Source organism: Mixophyes fleayi, chromosome 4, assembly GCF_038048845.1.
Source record: "Mixophyes fleayi isolate aMixFle1 chromosome 4, aMixFle1.hap1, whole genome shotgun sequence".
Taxonomy (NCBI): Eukaryota; Metazoa; Chordata; class Amphibia; order Anura; family Limnodynastidae; genus Mixophyes; species Mixophyes fleayi.
In genome coordinates, this window is record NC_134405.1 from 324,943,434 (window position 1) to 324,964,286 (window position 20,853).

Here is a 20,853-nt window from a genome sequence, read left to right on the forward strand (position 1 = left end):
ATGCTTAATTAAAACAAAGCATTGTAGAAACAGCCACATTTCAATTTGGGTGCAAGTTGTGACCTGAAGCAAATCATTTTTTACCAAATTGGTGCTGAGCAGTTTGGTCATTAAGAGGCTCCTCTATCGGTGCTTAATCAGTGCTGTGTGGTTAGTTCAGATATGTGGAGACTCACTTAGCTGGCGTGGCACACACTAAGCCGTTTTATAGGTATTTGAAGGAGCTGCTCATGTCATTAATACAGATATTCTTTCCTGCATTTAATGATGCATTTCTTGATGTGGGGGGGTATTTTCTAGACCTACAAATCTTCTAATGAAAAGCTTAGACAGAACGAACAAAAATCAGGAATCCCCCTCAAAGGCAGCACCTCGCACTACTAGTGACAGCATAACATAGGCACCATGTGGCTGACATGCTAGCCAAGTGCTGGGACTTTTAGTTCTACACATCCATCAACCATGGAACCAGTAAAAAAAACAAAAAAAAAACGAACATTTGAGTAACCCTCTGATAATGCTCAGCATTACTCCCAACATTATTACATCCGTAACCTCAGGCCCCATGGCTATAGGGACAGCTGCCAATATCTGAAAGAGTGTAGAAGGATTACTCAGGCATTCTAATTCTGGCTTCGGGGATGGGAATGAAAATAGACGACACAGTCAAATGGACATGTTTGATTTTAAGACATTAGTGCTCTCTGGAGGTGACAAGTCCACTTTAGAACAGACATTCTGCAAGCTAAAAAAAAATAAAAAAAAAAAATTTAAATGGGTTGCAAAACAACTTTAACAGAGTAAACATGAATTGCCGACAGTAGAAAGAAGAAAAAAAAAAAAAAGTCCAGCCAAGATGGTGGAGGCCAGCAGAAACGATCACATCGTAAACTTTTTCTTCTTGTGTGAAGACCAGCTAAGGCTTTGTGATAAACAAGTCACTCTTATCCGCACCAAGTATTCCTTTCACATTCTATACAACCTATACACCATTACCCTTAAAGCTTTTATTAACACTTGAATCCTTTCTTGACAAAACTTATGAAAACAATCTTTCTGTATTTAGAAGTTATGCGGGTTGATAAAGAGTATATAATGAAGGGCAACCCTTGAGTTCAATAAGCAGCAACTTGGCAAGAAAAATAATCCCGTGATCTTGTTCGCTTTTTTTAAGCCCCCTTTTTCTCCACCAGAATTTTATGCAGCTCGTCGGCATCCTCGGAGGTCTTCACTCGCACTAACATGGTGACAGGTACATTAGGGTTCTTCTCATCAATGGGAGGGTTAGGGACGCATACAATCATGACATTGTTCTTTCCGGTTCTTGAACACGGCATAGAGGGTTGAACCAAAATATTCAACAAGACGTTACCTGGAATAAAAAACATGTTAAAATAATCCCAAAAAGCAAACAGCCCTGTCAGCCTGTCACTGCAAGCAATGTGAATATAATATATGTAGAATCTATGAGGAGTACCTGTCGCCTCTTCACACTGGAGGCAGCCATTTTGGGAGCAGAAGCGGTATTAATGACAATGCAGCCTATTAATTCCTTTGCAACATTGAGATCACGGAGGTAAGTACAGTTCTGTTACATTGATATCAATTGATTAGACAAGAGTAGGATCATCCCACAAAAAAACAATGTATTCAGAAACCAGTAGTTTGAGTACATTATGGACGGACAAGTCTGAGCAGTTTGTCATAACGATGAGAAGTATCAGGTGCTACAGAGTCTGCAAACTTTCTAATTCTAGAGACTGAAAGGGTTACGTTAGCAAGCACCTCAATGTGTACAGTAGGATCCATAAGAATACGGTAGCTAGATTTTTGGACTAAAAGGGAGACTTGTAGTCAAGGAACAGGAGGGGGTTTCAAACTAAAGTTGAATTCTAAACTGTTGTATCTGCAAGCAATATACCAGAGATTCCCAATGCCAGTCCCCAGGGATCCCCAACAGGGCATGTTTTCCATTTCTCTGTGCTAGAGCACAGGTGTAATCATTACTGACTGACACATTGTAACAGATCCACAGTGGGTATAATTTTATTTGTCACCTGAAAAACCTGCCCTGTTAGAGGTCCCCGAGTACTGGGCTTGGGAAACACTGACATATACTAATTCACTTTTATAAACAGAAGACACATGACTGGTACCACCAGGGATCATGTCAATGCCCCTACAAGCGTCTGACTCAGTGTAAAACTCTGTACATCACATCAGATCTGGAGGAGTGCTAGAGGAGATTGACCGCCCATCATATGGTTTGAGTGACATGCGGGGCGATGGTCATCTGTGTGGCATGAGGAGTGCATCAAACAGCTCCTACTCATTTTGGGGCAATTATTAAGATGAAGGGTAATACACAGCCCATTTTTGTAACTCAAGAATTGCACATGGGGCCCTTGAAGTGTATCAAAGTTACACATCACTGATCTAGACTTTCAGAAAAATAAGTAAATCAGAAACATTAGCAAAGTGCTTGTAGGTATATAAGTGCACAGTGCATATGTTGTAGGAGCAGTTTTCTCTAAGAGGCAGAGCTGCAATGTAATTATGCAGACGCCCTTTGAGGTCAGCTGAGGACAAGTAGTCTCCTGGGACGACATCTTCCGCAGTGACTCAAATTAAGATATGGAAGTTTCCTGTCGTGTCGGCTGACAAGGTAAAGTCACACAGGAGAGGCCAGGTTATAACTAGCTGTACCATGTTACAGAACAAAGGACAGTGTAGACATTTCTATGGTGTTGGAAAGAATCATTATTGCTTAGGCCCAGACTAATTTACCTTTCATAAATAAAATGTGTGTTATGATGCTGCTCTGCTTCTATGTTGCGTTTTGATAATAAGTCAATTTACCATTAGGTTTAAATTACAGACGCTCTCTTTTTAAATACAAATGATTAAAGTTAATTAGGTAATTTCAAGTACAGTGACCCCCCGAGCGAGACACAGGGGGGAGATTCAAAGTGAAAGTGAATTGTCGCGGGAACATTGCAGGAGGTGACACTACATCAATGTACAGCCTGAAATCTCTGCTCATTTTTTGCGCTTACCGCTACTATAATATGTGCACAGGGGCACATCGCACAAGGCTCCAGCGGCACTTCCCAGCGAACTGAATCCCCCCCCCACCCACATTACGTGTGATTAGACTGAGAAGGTTCAGACCTTGCTGTTGGTTTCTGATTAGCCCCTCTATTACAAACATACAGTGTAGTTTCAGAGACAAAAACAGAAAGTGGGAGTGCCGGGAACACTAGACATACTATCACGTTTAGGTGGAGTTCACCACTAAGATTCAGGAGAAAATTTTGGCAAAAAAATGCAAAGACAGGAACACATGAAGCACATTAAGAAACAGTACTGTATTATGCTCCATAAAAGCAGCTATGGAGCTAGTTTACATGAAAGCTAACCGACGAGAATAAATGGAGGATGTCGCTTAGGAGGGATGGAGTATAAACCGCTGATCTTAAATATAAAAGCTGTTTTCCAGCATTCAATCTATAACCAGCAAAATGTTCCATTTCCAGCATGACTAATGTCATCTATTATTCCACTCATGCAGCCCATCACAATGAGAAATGTCACTAGCGGCAACATCACAGCAGACAGGATGAATCTCATGCAGAAGTGGCTTCATCTTTCCAAGCCATACCTCTATTGGGAAGATAAATCTAGTAACTAGATTTATAGTCTGAGCACAATTCACACTAGCAGAAGCTGAGTAAACACAATGGGGCAAAACATTTGATTTTTTAAAGGGACAATAAACCTAAAGGAAGGTTGCGTAAGAAACATCGTAGGCACAATATAGCACAGCCATGATTTGAATAACAAAGGAGCTACTTACCGAGATTTGTATCTGCACGAACCAAGAGCTGAGTCTTTTCATCGCCTACAGGTTTTAGATGTAATGTGCCTACACCTTTCTCTTTAAATTCATTCTCTTTCTTGTAGAAGAGCTTACACCTTGGGGGAGAGAAAAAAACATTTCAATAACGTGCACATTGACACAAGCCTTGGGCTGCTACAACCAGACACACGGAAGCTTTGCCAACTCTGAATATTCTTCAGGCTCAGAGGCCTGAAAACACATCATGCAAGAAAGTTTTATCCACACAAGGATTAGACTGTTCCCACTAATCTCTCTGTATTAATGTAAGGCGGTGCGCTTTCACCTTCCATACATTTTACAAAAGTAAAAAGAATAGAGTTGAGTACAAGAGCACTATAGTCTAATTCCTACGAGATCTTCATTGTAGCTAAAAATTTTATTAGTAACAACCTAAAAAAATTGGTATTTTCTTAACCAGGTCATAGCGAGGTGAATATGTTAATTTATAGAAATTTTTGTCATTAAAAATTATCTTACTCTTAGACCCTTCAGTGGAGCCAGCAATGAGATGTTTATATGCATCTCCACATCTCATGTCTTACATGTGTATCCACCAATAAACTAATTTACTCTTGTTGATCATCCTTATTTATTCTTTATACCAATCCTTATATTTGTATACCTAAATTTAGCATTATCAATAACATATCAATTGTTTATTAGCTGAAAGTGCAGATTAGCACCAAAACGTTGCAGTCTAATGTATATTATCTAGCCTACTAAATGTACTGCAATATGGTTTTTTTTTGCAGGTTAAATACACATTTTAAAGTTCATTTCTATACTTGGTAAAACAAAATACAACTGACTTTGTGAGCAGCATTAGTCTTGCGCTAGCTGAGTGAACCCCATTGGATTACTAATAAAAATGTTATGAATATTAACGATCACTTGCTGTAGTGCACACCATCTACTTACGCCACAATGCTGCCATACAATAAAAATAACCAACAGGGCCAGATACTCAGTTTGTTGACATCGACATTATAAGCAAATGATTTATTACAGAGACATACCGGTGTACAGGCTGACTATCTGCACATATGAACATATCATTCAAATCCACCGGCAGGATAATCAAATATAAAAGTCACTTTAAAAAGGCTACAAAGGAGTTTCCAGTTTACATTTTTTAAACATCCTGCGATCCACAACATTAACAGGGTAGATCCCAATAGATGTCCAGATAGACTTTTTACCAATGACATTTAGGAAAGGTCACCCAGGATTGTGTGACTGCAAGTTGCCACACTTGCATTTAAGGCTATGGAAAGAAGATTATAAACTAACTTTTTGGAGAAGAAAGCATCCTCTTCCTTTACGGCTTGAACAGTAACTTTGGGCGGCTCTTCCTCCTCCTCCTCACCTCCTCCTGTTGGGAGAGTAAAAGTAAAACAATTCATGTTCAGAAACCACTGGTCAGAAATCTTTGCAGCTAGTAGTGAAACATGTACATATGGTCCTGTAATTCCAGTGTGCCTGGGGGCTAAAGACAGACACAACCAGATACAAGAGTACACACAGCTAGCTTGATAATCTGTGTCACATAGGAGGAACGTCTGACAGCAGTCTTCACACAATAATAAGACTGGGGCCTTATATCTCTGTTCTGTGTGAGGGACTGGACAAATGCAGATTTAGAAAGAGCCAACTAGACCATTTACGGAGTTACAGGACAGACTGATTGCTAAATAAACCAAAGAAGTGGAATTTCAAAGACTACAATACTTAAAAGCCCAATTGCAGTTTGGTGGCTGTATTCCTACTCTCAGGCCCACATCCTCTGCACTGTGGGGTCTCTGGACGAGTTTCGCTCTTTATCGAAGGGCTACCTGATCCCCAGGGGCTGTAGCCTTGTGATCTGTTCTGCTCGCTACTGACCCTGAGACTTTAGTGTTCTAGCAGAACAGGCCCAATGGTTGGATGGTGGAGATCATTAGGCTGTAATCTAGATAACTGATCAGGCCATCCTTTAGAGGCCCATTTTCAACAAATTGGATAGTGGGTTAAAACCTTTATTATAAAAAGGGAAAATATTATTTATTGCAATATTGGGTGATAAAGCTTTATATTGGACTTCTTGTTTTATGTTTGTATATACAGATTTGTACCTGCTTTATTATAGTGCCGATGCCTGTTTTTTGGGGGAGTGGTGAACAAAATGTCAAAGAGAGAAGCTAGTCAGGCAGGCATATACTAGGGGTCAGCGAGCTTTAAACAGCCAGGGACATAAAACCCCAATTGAGATCTATAGAAAATTACCCATATAAGTTAGGATAAATGGGCAAGTGGCTCCTGGATTTTTGAAAAACCTGACAGATGTTCTAACATCTATTAATATGAGTTTCAAGTTGGATCTGTCATTTCCCCAGACAAGGCAAACCAGATAGGTCAACGCAAAAAGTTTAAAACTACATATGGCATTTTGTGCATTCCCAATTCATAACTTAAAGCGGAGAGGTCCACATTAGTACATTCCCTCACCATTGGTGTGCCACCCCCCCCCCCCTAATATGTAGTCAGGTGGTGTTACCACAATACTGCCTGTTCACACAGCAGGTATACAACCATTAATCAGGCTGGGACAAGTTTGCAACCGACCATATAAAGAGAACCGCTGCTCTGGTCATTGGTTAGACACCATTCTAGTCTAATGCTCAGATGTGTAATCCTCTGTACTGGAGCGGTCACCAGTTCATGCAGATGTGGAAGGGGAGGGTTATGGTAACCGTGTAAGGGACTGCTTTATGTGGACACCTATGTCGGGGTAGTCTAACCATTGGCCTCCTTTAATGATCTTGCGAATTAATGTATTAAGTGTATCACTCACGGTCACCTGATTCTTCGTTCTTGCCGCTGGAGTCTGTTTGGACAGATATTGACGGTGTCACACTACTGGTCTTACTGGAATCTTTACCAAAGAGACTGGCAGCTCCCGCTGTGAAAGAAAATCCTGCTGCTGTCCCAGACACAGACGCCTCTGGCTTTAAGCCAAAGGTAAAGAGACAGGACGGCGGAGATTTCTTCTCCGGAGTAGATTTAGCAGGCGACTCAGATTTATTCTCTTTGATAGTGAAAGAGAAAGTTGACTTGGTCTCCAGTTTTGGGGAGCCAAATGTGGGAATGGTTGGGGTTGGCTTGGAGTTGTCGCTCTCAGATCCGCTATCGGTGCTGGCTCCATACTTCTGTTCGATGCTCAGTAAATGTTTTTCATAGTCTTTAAAGATTGGCGTCAGGTCACAGAGGGGATTGGTATTCACATGTTTCACTATCCAGTCACGCACGGAGCAGTTGAGGGACGTAAGCTGTTTGTTGTAGTCACTGTTTGGACCAAAACTAGAGGTAGATGAAGGTCTTTCTCCATTGGTATTTGCAGTGTTCGAAGTGCCATCAGTGACTAAAGCTGGACCATTTGTAAAGAGAGAACCTGGGAAATAAATTCCAATTTAGTGAGAGTTGAAAAACTGGAGGTCCTTCGACATTGGTTCATCATTTGATTACAAAACAATTAAGAAAACAGTAAGAAAACATTTTTCTGCATGTAATCAGATATTAGCGCTAATTACCCCATCATATCTCTTATACCTCCCTAACTATTTGTGCTAAATGCACACCCAATTCTTCCTGTCTACTAGGATAAGCCCAACAGAGATGCCCTTCCCTCCTATGGGTGGTGCGTAATACTGTCCAATCACCTAAACAAAGGCCTACAAAACGATCTTAAATCCAAAGAAGGCCTTACCTGACGAGGACAGATATTGAGGCGCTAGCAGCCAACAGAGATTTCATGCAGAGTACTCGGAGACACCACGACATTAGCCGTATAGGAAGATGTAGCCAGCATATAGGATGCTTGCTGGCTGCATTACTATCCTAATTCAGGAGAGTCTCAGCCCATGTGGCAGAGGCTGATCTAATCCCTACACCCAAGAATGAAAATAAGCTTTCTAAACAAAGCTCCAATTCTTTGGTGACCATACTTCTCCAGAGGTACAAATTAGACCTCAATGCCCAGGATGGGAGGAGCAAAAGTTTAACAGGCTACAGCACAATCGGGCACTCAATGGGTGATGGTGGAAAAACACCTTAAAAACTAAAATGAAGTAACCAATGCACAGTACAAGGCCCTGTACCCATCTCCTACTCTGGGCACTGGGAAGGAAAGAAAAAAACCAAATGAGGGGCAGGTAAGAGCGCGTGGGGAGGCTAGGTGCTTTATAGGCGACTAGTCTTTCTTTCCACCTAGTGGAATATAACCCTATAACTGCATTCCCCCTACTGCTGAAGAATTACAGCGTTCTGGAGTTCTAATGGTCGCCTAGATCTGAATGGGACCATCTAATAGCAGATGTTGGCCAATAGATAGCATGTACTTCAAATCTATAACAAATCCTGAATACTGAAGCATTTTCATAACAAACTTTAAACTCACCAAAGGAAGGTTTGCTGTCAACTGCAGGCTTTGAGCCGCTGAACAGAGATGTGCTGCCATTTCCGTTGGTCAAACCATGTACTGGTTTCACCCCAGATTCATTTCCAAATCCAGCAAGGCCTCCACTAGCCACTCCAAACAAGCCTTTAAATCCTTTAAAGGCTCCACCACTCTCAGACTAAAATAATACAGACATGTTATGAAAAATACATGTAGCCGGTGTTATCCAGGTTGCAAAACTAATATCTCCAGTTATACTGTTAAATGCAAATTCCATCTTCTAACAAACACTGTACATTGTGCACAAGCCAACAGTCACATGACATAGAACACCCCCCCCCTGGTATGGCACAATGGCTACTAGCAACAACTCAGCTTGGCTGGTCCCACTGAGGATATAAGACAGAAACTGTTACCTCACTTCCAGGGTTCCTCCTCTTTGCTTTCTTAATTTCTCTGCTCTTCAAAACATCCCGACTTGCCAGACAGAAAGTTCCCGCCTATGAAATGAACACAAATATGTACCACCAGACAGAAAACCTAACCTTTAAGAACATAGAGCCTTGCTGGTAAGCTGCTATACAAGTGGAAATTAAGAGAGAAAAAAAAAAACATCAGAAGGTTGCATATAATAGCTTTCTTATATGCACGAGGTATTTCATAGCAGAAAATACTGCATATGAATGATCCCTTTTTACAGTGAACTATTCCCATAGATTTTGGAAGACAGAATGACCCATTTAAAAGGTACCATTTACTTATTTTTTACATGGTGTTAAGTTCAAGCACTGAATGTGCATTTCTAATCCTTATTAAACACTTTGATGCTTATGTAAAAGTGATGACAAAGTGTGTACAAGCCAAAATAGTGTAATGTATACTATTAAATAGATCTTGAATCTGCTCTTCTGACTAATGCAGTACCAAAATCTCATGGCATTACTTTATATTATAAATCACTAACCAAATATGTAATTTGGCTATCGTCCAAGGCTTAAAATGACTAGCATAAAAAGTTATTTGCACAAGTCAGTTCAAATCCAACAAATATGGGTTTGTGAAGTACTGGTGGTGCTTCAAATAGACAAAACTGCATAACCCTGGGTGCCTGAAGTTCAAGAATCCGAGCAAAATGTAATTACTACATGTATTGTAGTATCTTACTAACAGATACACATTTATGATCCCATCCCAAACACAAAATGTGTGACTAACTTTAGTAAGGTCAATTAAATGCTAAAAACACATTTTACATTTACATGTAAGACATCCATGCATACTCTGATTGTTGAACCAGGTAAGCCAACTATAGGCTATCCTTATATTGTCTCACAGAAAGCAGTAGTATGATTTATCATGAGATCAAAGGAGAGTCTGCAGTAAGGGACTCGCATTGCGCCAATTTATAATGATCTGTAAACATGAGGTAAAGTCTACTATAACATACACTAACATAGTAATACAGCAATCTTGTCATTTGCATGAATACTGGTGTACTAAGAAGCAGTCCAATTCACTGCGAGGTTCTCTGGACTGATAACAAACCACTTGTGGCTTTTTCCCTTTGTAGGACTAGACTGTGATTTTCATCTTTATTAGCCAAGTGTAGTACATGCGTTCATAGTACAGTGAACACGTGTTCGTGTCCACAAAAAAAAAAAAAAAAAAAGCAAAAAACACAATAATGATCAGACAAGCTCCTCACTTACATCTTCTGCCTCTTCCTCTTGATCCCAATTCCGGTCAGTTAGCTCCTTGTCGGCAACTCTTTTAGCCATTCTGCCTGCACTAAATAGGAAAAGCCATACATAAGTTAAATACAGTTCAAGGAAGGATTACATAACCATTCAGCTCTGTTCATATGCATTTAAACCAAAATTAAAAGATTTCACAAATACACATTCTCACAGCTGCAAGAATCAAATACATCTGAAAGGTTTTTTTCCTAGCCTGCTGGGAAAATGCCCAAAACAAACCAATGTCATATTATCCAGTAAGCATCGATATTGTAAAGTCAGCTCTAAAACAATACAGCATGTCCACCTTAATATAAAACCTATACACCATTGTATTTGCAGCATACAAGTTATGTCTACATGGTTCCTATAAACTTTTTAACCAGCTGTGCTGTATCAGCCTTGTATAATGTAATTAGTATTAACTGGACCACTTAATAAAATGTGACCAACAATTCTTGGGTCAAATCAAAAATATATATTACATGATAATTCAGTGTTCTGCTGATAGGCAATCACACATTGTCCAGTTCATGACTGTCCACATCGGGCAAAGGTAATAAAGAAAAGTAAACATCATTTTTAAACTGTCACTACAACGACATGTGACAAACCAACATTAACATAAGAGACCCAAACCCAATTTTAGCAACTGTCTACTGGACAGGACCATAATACAATTCTATAAAACTCAATACACACAGGACACTACACCAACATGACTTGATCTTTGGATAGGACAATTATATTACATTACACATACACAAGGCACTACGCCACCCAACATGAGCTAACCACTGGATATGACAATACGATTATACAACAGTCCACAACACCAACACGACCTGGCCATTGGTTATATTATACAGATAGGGCGCTTATAAAGTAACCTGACCACTGGATATTACAACATAATTATAATATACAGACACTACACCAATATGACCTGATATTTTGATAGGACAACACTATACAGACACAGGACACTACACCAACATGGCCTGATTTTTGGATATGACAATAGTTATATTATACAGATAGGGAGCTAATAAAAGTGACCTGACCATTGGATATTACAACACAATTATATTATACCGATACAGGACACTACACCAATATGACCTGACCATTGGATATGACCATATATTTATATTATACAGACAGGGAGCTAATATAGTGGCCTGACCAGTGGATATTACAACACAATTATATTATACCGACACAGGACACTACACCAATATGACCTGACCATTGGATATGACCATATATTTATATTATACAGTCAGGGAGCTAATATATAGTCCTGACCAGTGGATATTACAACATAATTACAGTTATATTATACAGACACAGGACACTAAACCAATACTACATGGATATGACCATACATGTATATTATACAGACAGGGAGATAATATAGTGGCCTGAGCACTGGACATGACCCTAGTACTATGCTGACAGGGTGATAATATAACACATGGCACACACAGGGGATGGCAGCAGTTACACAACTGTACTATGCTGACAGGGTGATAATATAACACATGGCACACACAGGGGATGTCAGCAGTTACACAACTGATCCCACCAGGGCTCTGCCAGGCTCCATGCTGTACCTCCAGGGTGGAGGCCCACCGTCATCCTCCCGCTTGGCCGCCGTAAGATGGTGACCGGACACCGCTCTCCCCGTCATGCCAAGGCCTAGACTCCCGCCACTTCCACACCAGGCAATTACCTCGCTGCCTCCGTCCCACAGACACGAGTGCGGCCTTCTGCCACCTCACGGTCACCCCTTCGCTCCGGTCTGGACCTCCGCCCGCCGTGTCACTGTCTCAGCACACCCGGCTCACCCGGCAACTACAGAGAGCGGGAAGCGGCTTCAGGCGGCCATTTTGTATGAGCGCCGCCAGGTAACGGCCAGTGCGCATGCGCCAGCAGTAACGTCTCTGGGGAGAGGGGGCGTGGCCTCGCTCATGGCGTCACCGTCCATTCATGGCTTGGCGTAGACTAGCGCGCATGCGCCAATCGTTATCTGGCCAATGAGCGTGACTCAACATTTGACGTAACTTGTCCATTGACTAGGCTGGGAAGGGACTGCGCATGCGCGGGACAAAGTCTATCTTGTAACATTGTAGCAATGCAGGTTAGAGGGGGATTCTAATAGGTTATCAGGGTTTGCAACATGTGGCTGCTCATCAGCTCTTGTGGAGCTACAAGTCCCAGTGTTCTATCGAATTATACAGCTGCAGTTACAGGTTGTGGTGATCTGGAGTGATAATAATGATAATATTATTAATAATAATAGTAATGTTTTATAGACTGTATGGAGTCTGTATAGGAGAAAGCTCATGATGTGAAATAGCAATGACACTGGACTCAGAGCCTATAACAATCTGTCAACCTGGACTATTTTATAGTATTATCCTATTATCTTCACATTTTCACTTATTTTCCAATTGCAGTAGCCATGGTAGAAAAAGGATAAATCCATTTTTGTGGAGTTTTATTTTTAAAATCTGAAATGAATGTAGTATATGAGTGATCAGATACAAGTGTGGTCAGGTACACAGCTAGTCATTCCACCAGGCTGAAAATAATGAAAGGGAATAAAAAGATAATTGCACGCTTTTACAGATACCAATGCACTAAAAGGGAGGAGGAAAGATTAGGAGAAGAGATGTAGAGTTGAATATCATCAGCATATAGGTGATACTGAAGACCGAACAAGGAGATGAGAGCCCCAAGGGAGGAAGTATAGAGTGAAAAGAGTAAAGGGCCAAGAACAGAGCCCTGAGGGACTCCTACAGGGAGAGGGGAGGGGGTGGAGGAAGAACCAGACGTGGATACAGAGAAGGAGCGGTTAGCAAGATATGAGGTGAACCAGGCATGGACAGAACCAGAGAGGCCGAGAGAGAGAAGAGTTTGCAGCAGGAGGGGGTGGTCCACGGTGTCAAAGGCCACGGAGAGGTCAAGGAGGATAAGTATAGAAAAGTGACCCTTGGATTTGGCTGATAGGAGATCATTAGTGACTTTAGCCAGGGCTGTTTCGGTGGAGTGGAGGGGGTGGTAGTCGGATTGGAAAGGGTCAAGGAGGGAGTTGTCAGAGAGGTGTCTGGCGAGGCAGCTGCAGACAATCCGCTCAAGTAATTTGGAGGCATATGGGAGAAGAGAGATAGGGCGGTAGTTTGCAAGAGAGGTGGGGTCAAGATTGGGTTTCTTGAGGATAGGGGAGATAAGAGCGTGTATGAATGAGGATGGGACAACGCCAGAGGAGAGTGATAGGTTGAAGAGGTGTGCGAGCTAAGAGCAGGCAGTAGGAGAGAGAGCGAAGGAGGTGAGAGGGGATGGGATCAAGAGGACAATCAGAATCTAGCTGTTGGGCAGCACGGTCGCTCAGTGGTTAGCACTTCTGCCTTACAGCACTGGGGTCATGAGTTCAATTCCCCACCATGGCCTTATCTGTGTGGAGTTTGTATGTTCTCGCCGTGTTTGCGTAGGTTTCCTCCAGGTGCTCCGGTTTCTTCCCACACTCCAAAAAAAATACTGGTAGGTTAATTGGCTGGTAACAAATTGACCCTAGTCTGTGTGTGTGTGTGTGTGTGTGTGTGTGTGTGTGTGTGTTAGGGAATTTAGACTGTAAGCCCCAATGGGGCAGGGACTGATGTGAATTCTCTGTACAGCGCTGCGGAATTAGTGGCGCTATATAAATAAATGGTGATGATGATGATAGCTGTCATTTTGTAGAATGTACTAAATAAATGACAGCTAGAATCTGATTGGTTGCTATAGGCAACATCTCCACTTTTTCAAACCCGCAGTTTAGTAAATATACCCCTTAGTCTTCTAACCCACAACGCCTCTCTGTCACTTTCCACTGCCCTCTATGCCCATCTGCACCACCTCTCCCTCACAGTTCATGATTGTGCTGCCTACATCAAAGACAAAACCAACACCATTCAACGGTATATCTCCATTTATGTCCACCCACCATCTATAAATCCATCCTCAGTTCATTTTCCCCAGTAACCAAGGACAGACTCTCAGCACTCATCATCTCACCCCTCAACCCTATTGCCTTGCAACTTCTATGTTTCCTCTCCCCCCACTATATGCCAGTCTCTAGTTCACCTCTTTAATCTTTCCTTTTAAACACGTGCTCATTTCACCAATTAGAAAAAAATAATAATTATGCACTTGCCTCTCTCTCCACCTTCCAATTTATTTCTCTTCTGCTATTTGCCTCCATACTATTTGAGCAGCTTGTTTACAGCCACCTATCTCAATTTCTTTCCTCTCCCATCTCGACTCTTTGCAATCGGCCTCCGCACCACAAGATTCCAGTGCGACTGTGCTCACTAATGTGGTCAATCCTCTTACATCATCATCATCACCATTTATTTATATAGCGCCATTGATTCCACAGCGCTGTACAGAGAACTCATTCACATCAGTCAAAGTCTAAGGCAGTGGATCCCAAACTTTTTCAGTTCAAGACATCCTTAGGGTCTCCATAATTTTTTCAAGGCACCCCTAAGCCAAAATAATTACCAAGTAGTCCCCCGTCTTGCTTACCACTGGCCCTGGCCAAGGCACCCCTGTGAGATCGCCGAGGCACCCCAGGGAGCCACAGCACACAGTTTGGGAACCACTGGTCTAAGGGGTAAATTCATCAAGCTGCGAGTTTCCAGCAGGTTTGAAAAGTGGAGATGTTGCCTATAGCAACCAATCAGATTATAGCTGTCATTTTGCAGAATGTAGTAAATGAATGATAACTATAATCTAATTGGTTGCTATAGACAACATCTCTATTCTTCAAACCTGCCGGAAACTAGCAGTTTGATAAATTTACCCCTAAGGCTCAATTCTCCATTCTCATTCTCATGGACCTCTCTGCCATTTTCAACATCGTTGATCACCCTCTTCTGTGTACATTTCTCTCCATTGTCCTTTGTGACACAGTTCTCTTCTGGTTAAATTCTTACCTTATCAACTGCAACGGCAGTCGGTCTATCCACCGGCAGGCGGGGTTTAAGTTCCGCCCCCTCCGCTGTTGGGGCGGAGCTTACCGGATTAGTAAGAACGATAGGGTGGTGGGACGGTAACCTAGAGCTTTTCTAGTGTTCACTTAGAAACGGGTGCCCATGTCACCTTATAGGGGCTGATTTCGGCTACGGATGACAGGGTGAACAGTCCTGCAGGCATATTGTAGCTCGCTAGCTTTTGTGGTACTATGTCAGATGTCAGCGATAACCAGCGCTTTCGGCAAGGCACAGGTTACGCAATCTCCCGCTGGTCATGTGAGTAAATAATTCCATGCGACTGATTACCAATACATTTGCTGATAGAGAGTGAGTTCAATAATGTTTATTTATTTATTTGTTTATTTATATATTTTGTTTGTTGGTTAAATTTTGGGAAAACATCAGAATGGCATTGAACTGGAAAGAGCGAGCTGATAAGCAGCAAGTGGTGGCAATATAATTGAGTATTGTATTGTGCGCTCACTGAAATGAATGAGTCTCTGTGTATTAACATTTATAATAATAGCTAACAAGCTCTTGGATTAAATAGTTAGGCAAGATGTATTAAAAGTCCCCTCTCACCCACCATGGGGTCTCATGACCCCTTAGCTTGCTGTTTAACTCCTACCGGACCTGTCCAGTGAGGTTTAAATGAACAGTTAAGATTAAAGCAGAGTAAGACCTATAAACCCCTCATCCAATTACATTTAACCCAAGAGCTTGCAATCTCACATGTGCGCACACAATACAGGCAGCCATACACCCTCAGATAGTAAGGTAATGACAATCCAACTTTACGCTCAATATAGCTACCAGTTTTTAGAGATTAAGCACCCAAAAATGTGACATATTAATGATCGATCTATAGATAGAGTGTATATATATATATATATATATATATATATATACATACATATATATATATATATACATATATATATATATATATATATATATATATATATATATATATATATATATATTGTAACAAAAGGAGGCATTTAGCTGGCAATATACAGAGAAAGCAGGGAAGTAGAGTAAAACATTTGTGCAGTAATGCACCTAGAGTGAAGACTTATGTATGAAAAGCAATAGTTTAAATTTGGTTAAACTTACATGATCTGAAATCCTTCCTCTCAGCAAACAGACAGGGCGTGTCTGGTTGTGCAAACAGAGGCAGTGATGGGTGTTTTCTTTTAAAGAGAAGGTGGGTGTGTCACCTGTCCATCAAGCTAAGGCTGGGGGAGGAGTAACATGTATAAAAGCTTGTTTTTGCCATTTGTTCAGGGAGACCAACGCCGGGGAAGCTGGCTGGTCCTGAGAAAGAGCTGGACTATGTATAGCTAGCGTTTAGGGTCTCCATAATTGCTGTGAAATCTGTACGGTGTCAAAACAATAAAACTACATAAAAAGGAAGAAGTTTTTCGCGTGTGCTTCTGCAGTAGCGGGCTCTTGCCATAAGTGGTGTCAGGAGTGGGATCCTCCGGGAAGCAAGTTTCCGCTACCCAACCCGCGCAGACGTCAACATGGAGGAAGTAATGAGAACCCTCGTGAATGTGGCCGCTGCGCAGCAACAGCAGCAAGCTCAGATGCTACGAGTTGCCGAGGCACATGTGGAAAACACAAGGCTCTTAAGAGAAGAGTTAAGCCAGGTGAGACATGACAGAAATGAACCACTTGGTCCTGTTCTCCAGAAAATGTCGCCAGGTGATGACATAGAAGCATATCTGGTGTCCTTTGAGAGACGTGCAAAAAGGGCAAAATGGCCTCCTAAAGATTGTGCTGAGAGGCTGGCGCCATATCTGACTGGTGAAGCTCAGCGAGTGTATATGGATCTAGATGAGGAACGGGCCTCTGATTATCTGTGCCTAAAGTCTGAGATATTGGCTCGCATTGGAGTTTCCGGGCCAGGCCGAGCCCAGCGCTATCACCAATGGCGCTATGGTAAAGAAAAACTGGTCAGAGCGCAAGTGGCTGAGCTTTCTAAAATTTTAAAGAAATGGCTGCAGCCTGAGGAGAATTCGCCTTCTCGGATTATTGAAGTTCTGGCTATAGATCACTGCATCCGGGGGCTGAACCGCAATTTGCAAAGGTGGGTTCTGCAATTCTCACAGATCAGGATACTCCTTTCATGTCTAAACTGATGAAGGACATGTGCCAGTTGCTAGGGGTTACGGCGCTTCACACCTCTGTATATCATCCACAAACAGATGGCTTGGTGAAACGCTTTAACCGCACATTAAAGCACATGCTCAGGAAAGCAGTGGCTCAAGAGAAAAAAGATTGGGACACTCTTATTCCCTATTTGATGTTTGCCATCCGTGAGGTACCTCAAGCTTCAACAGGGTTTAGTCCCTTTGAGTTATTGTTTAGGAGACAGCCCAGGGCTATCTTGGATATGTTAAAAGAAGGGTGGGAGCAGCAAGGTCCCAGGGAGCCAAATCTGGTACAATTTGTGTCACAAATGTATGAGGGGCTAGGAAAGATAGGGCCCATTGTGCAGCAACATGTAAAAGAGGCTAAGGAACGACAGAGAATATGTTATGATAAAAGTGCTGTTGTTCGATCTGTCAAGCATGGGGACAAGGTCCTAGTCCTGGTTCCCACCCAGGAAAGCGAACTTTTCGCCCATTGGCAGTAGAGATGAGTGGGCTCGGATATCTGAAATCCGAGCCGGATCCGAGACAGATCCGGGTATTCCCGCCAATTGCAAAACTGAAACCGAGGCTCTGAGTCATAATCCCGCTGTCGGATCTCGCGATACTCGTATTCTATAAATTCCCCGCTAGCCGCCGCCATCTTCACTCGGGCATTGATCAGGGTAGAGGGAGGTTGTGTTAGGTGGTCCTCTGTCCTGCTATATCTCGTGTTGTGCTGTGTTGTGCTGTGCTGTGCTGTGTTCTGCTCAGTCCAGTGGTGCTGTGTCCTGTGCTCTGTCCTTCTAAGGGCATTGTTATTTCCCCATTATTCCCAAGTTATAAAATTTTTTAAAAAGAGTTATAAAAAAAATAATTATAAAAAAAAGAAATTTAAAAAAAATATCCAAAAACAATCCTGCAGTATAAGTCCATTGGTACTGCTATATTACAAAGTTCACTGATTCAGCAGTATAAGTCCAGTGGTACTGCTATATTACAAAGTTCACTGATTCTGCAGTATAAGTCTAGTGGTACTGCAATATTACAAAGTTCACTGATTCAGCAGTATAAGTCCAGTGGTACTGCTATATTACAAAGTTCACTGATTCTGCAGTATAAGTCCATTGGTACTGCTATATTACAAAGTTCACTGATTCAGCAGTATAATTCCAGTGGTACTGCTATATTACAAAGTTCACTGATTCAGCAGTATAAGTCCAGTGGTACTGCTATATTACAAAGTTCACTGATTCTGCAGTATAAGTCCATTAGTACTGCTATATTACAACGTTCACTGATTCAGCAGTATAATTCCAGTGGTACTGCTATATTACAAAGTTCACTGATTCAGCAGTATAAGTCCAGTGGTACTGCTATATTACAAAGTTCACTGATTCAGCAGTATAAGTCCAGTGGTACTCTCCTGTGCCGCATATAATTTTTAAAGTCTTTGCCAAGTGTGTGTGGCTTAGGGGTACGCTCTCTTGTGCTACATATAATGGAAAACAAAAATTTGGAGGATAAAGTAGGGAAAGATCAAGACCCACTTCCTCCTAATGCTGAAGCTGCTGCCACTAGTCATGCCATAGACGATGAAATGCCATCAACGTCGTCTGGCAAGCCCGATGCCCAATCTCCTAGTACAGGGCATGTAAAATCCAAAAAGCCCAAGTTCTCAAAAAGTAGCAAAAAGAGAAACTTAAAATCATCTGAGGAGAAACGTAAAGTTGGCAATATGCCAGTTACGACACGTAGTGGCAAGGAACGGCTTAGGCCCTGGCCCGTGTTCATGACCAGTTGTCCAGCTTCACCCAAGGATCTAAGCCCTCCTCCTCCCCCCCTACAAAAAATTTAAGTGAGTTATGCTGTCAGCAACAACAACAAAACAGCAAAGAACTCTGCCTTCTAAACAGATGACATCACAAATCCCCAAGGCGAGTCCAAGGGTGTTGGTGGTTGTGAAGCCTGACCTTCCCCTCACTGTACGGGAAGATGTGACTCCATCCAGCATTTGCAGCACACCCTCTGCATAAGTTGGAAGGATCACCCACAGTGTAGATCCAGATTTGGATAATCAAGGTGTCAATGTTGTACACCGGGAGGAGGCTATTGATGTAGCTGACGCTGTGGAGGAACTTGATGATGAGGATGGTGATGTGGTTATTGTAAATGAGGCACCAGGGGGGGAAACAGCTGATGTCCATGGGATGAGAAAGCCCATCGTCATGCCTGGTCAGAAGACCAAAAAATGCACCTCTTCGGTCTGGAGTTATTTTTATCCAAATCCGGACAACCAATGTATGGCCATATGTAGCTTATGTAAAGCTCAAATAAGCAGGGGTAAGGATCTTGCCCACCTAGGGACATTCTCCCTTATACGTCACCTGAATAACCTTCATAGTTCAGTGGTTAGTTCAGGAACTGGGCCTAGGACCGTCATCAGTACAGGGACACCTAAATCCCTTGGTCCTGTTGGATACACACCACCAACACCCTCTTCGTCAACTTCCTCCACGATCTCCATCAGATTTAGAACTGCAGGCCATGTCATCAGCCAGACTGAGTCCTCTTCTATACGGGATTCATCCGAGGAATCCTGCAGCGGTACGCCTACTACTGCCACTGCTGCTGTTGCTGCTGTTAGTCGGTCATCTTCCCAGAGGGGAAGTCGTAAGACCGCTACGTCTTTCAAAAAACAATTGACTGTTCAACAGTCATTTGCCATGACCACAAAATACGATAGTAGTCACCCTATTGCAAAGCGTATAACTGCGGCTGTAACTGCTATGTTGGTGTTAGACGTGCGCCCGGTGTCTGCCATCAGTGGAGTGGGATTTAGAGGGTTGATGGAGGTATTGTGTCCCTGGTACCAAATCCCGTCGAGATTCCACTTCACTAGGCAGGCGATACCAAAGATGTACAGAGAAGTACGAGCAAGTGTCCTCAGTGCTCTTAAAAATGCGGTTGTACCCACTGTCCACTTAACCACGGACATGTGGACAAGTGGTTCTGGGCAAACGAAGGACTATATGACTGTGACAGCCCACTGGGTAGATGCATCCCCTTCCGCAGCAACAGCAGCAGCTGCATCAGTAGCAGCATCTACACAACGTCTGCTCGTGCCAAGGCAGGCAACATTGTGTATTACAGGCTTTAATAATAGGCACAACGCTGACAACCTATTAGAGAAAATGAGGGAAATTATTTTGCAGTGGCTTACCGCACTTAGACTGTCCTGGGGATTTGTGGTGTCAGACAACGCCAGTAACATTATGTGGGCATTGCATATGGGCAATTTCCAGCATGTCCCATGTTTTGCCCACACCGTTAATTTGGTGGTGCAGCATTACCTCAAGAGTGACGGGTGTGCAGGAGATGCTTGCGGTGGCCCGCAAAATTGCTGGACACTTTCGGCATTCTGCCAGTGCCTACCGCAGGCTCGAGGCACATCAAAAAAGCATGAACCTGCCCTGCCATCACCTCAAACAACAGGTTGTGATGCGCTGGAACACCCCCCTCTATATGCTGCAGAGGATGGAGGAGCAGCAAAAGGCCATTCAGGCCTACACCGCCACCTACGACATAGGCAAAGGAGTGGGGATGCGCCTCAGTCAAGCGCAGTGGA

The 20,853-nt window shown here is 42.6% G+C and overlaps 1 protein-coding gene across 4 annotated transcripts; it reads right to left on the minus strand.

Annotated features, from left to right (window-relative positions):
• Positions 1-666: 666 nt before the first annotated feature.
• On the minus strand, positions 667-12,005 carry NUP50 (nucleoporin 50). Of its 4 annotated transcripts, none has more exons than XM_075210246.1 (8): positions 11,805-12,005; positions 10,043-10,121; positions 8,750-8,833; positions 8,334-8,511; positions 6,732-7,328; positions 5,192-5,273; positions 3,857-3,975; positions 667-1,372 (listed from the first exon to the last, which is right to left on the minus strand). In XM_075210246.1, the coding sequence occupies exons 2-8, from the start codon at positions 10,109-10,111 to the stop codon at positions 1,170-1,172; spliced, it is 1,332 nt and encodes a 443-aa protein (XP_075066347.1). In that variant the 5' UTR covers positions 10,112-10,121; positions 11,805-12,005; the 3' UTR covers positions 667-1,169. The 4 variants fall into 4 exon arrangements, with proteins under 4 accessions (XP_075066347.1, XP_075066345.1, XP_075066344.1 ...); XM_075210244.1 differs by having other exon boundaries at positions 6,738-7,328; positions 11,686-12,005; XM_075210243.1 differs by having other exon boundaries at positions 11,686-12,005.
• Between the last annotated feature and the right edge of the window lie 8,848 nt (positions 12,006-20,853).

Bases quoted from the DNA above. Each gene is read 5' to 3' on its own strand.
- NUP50 (XM_075210243.1), bottom strand. From the start codon at position 11,762: ATGACGGGGAGAGCGGTGTCCGGTCACCATCTTACGGCGGCCAAGCGG. The intron at 8,834-10,042 runs GTAAGTGAGGAG...TTCATTTCATAG, and splicing joins AAGAGGAAGAGGCAGAAGAT to GCGGGAACTTTCTGTCTGGC. The intron at 8,512-8,749 runs GTAACAGTTTCT...GTATTATTTTAG, and splicing joins GGAGGAACCCTGGAAGTGAG to TCTGAGAGTGGTGGAGCCTT.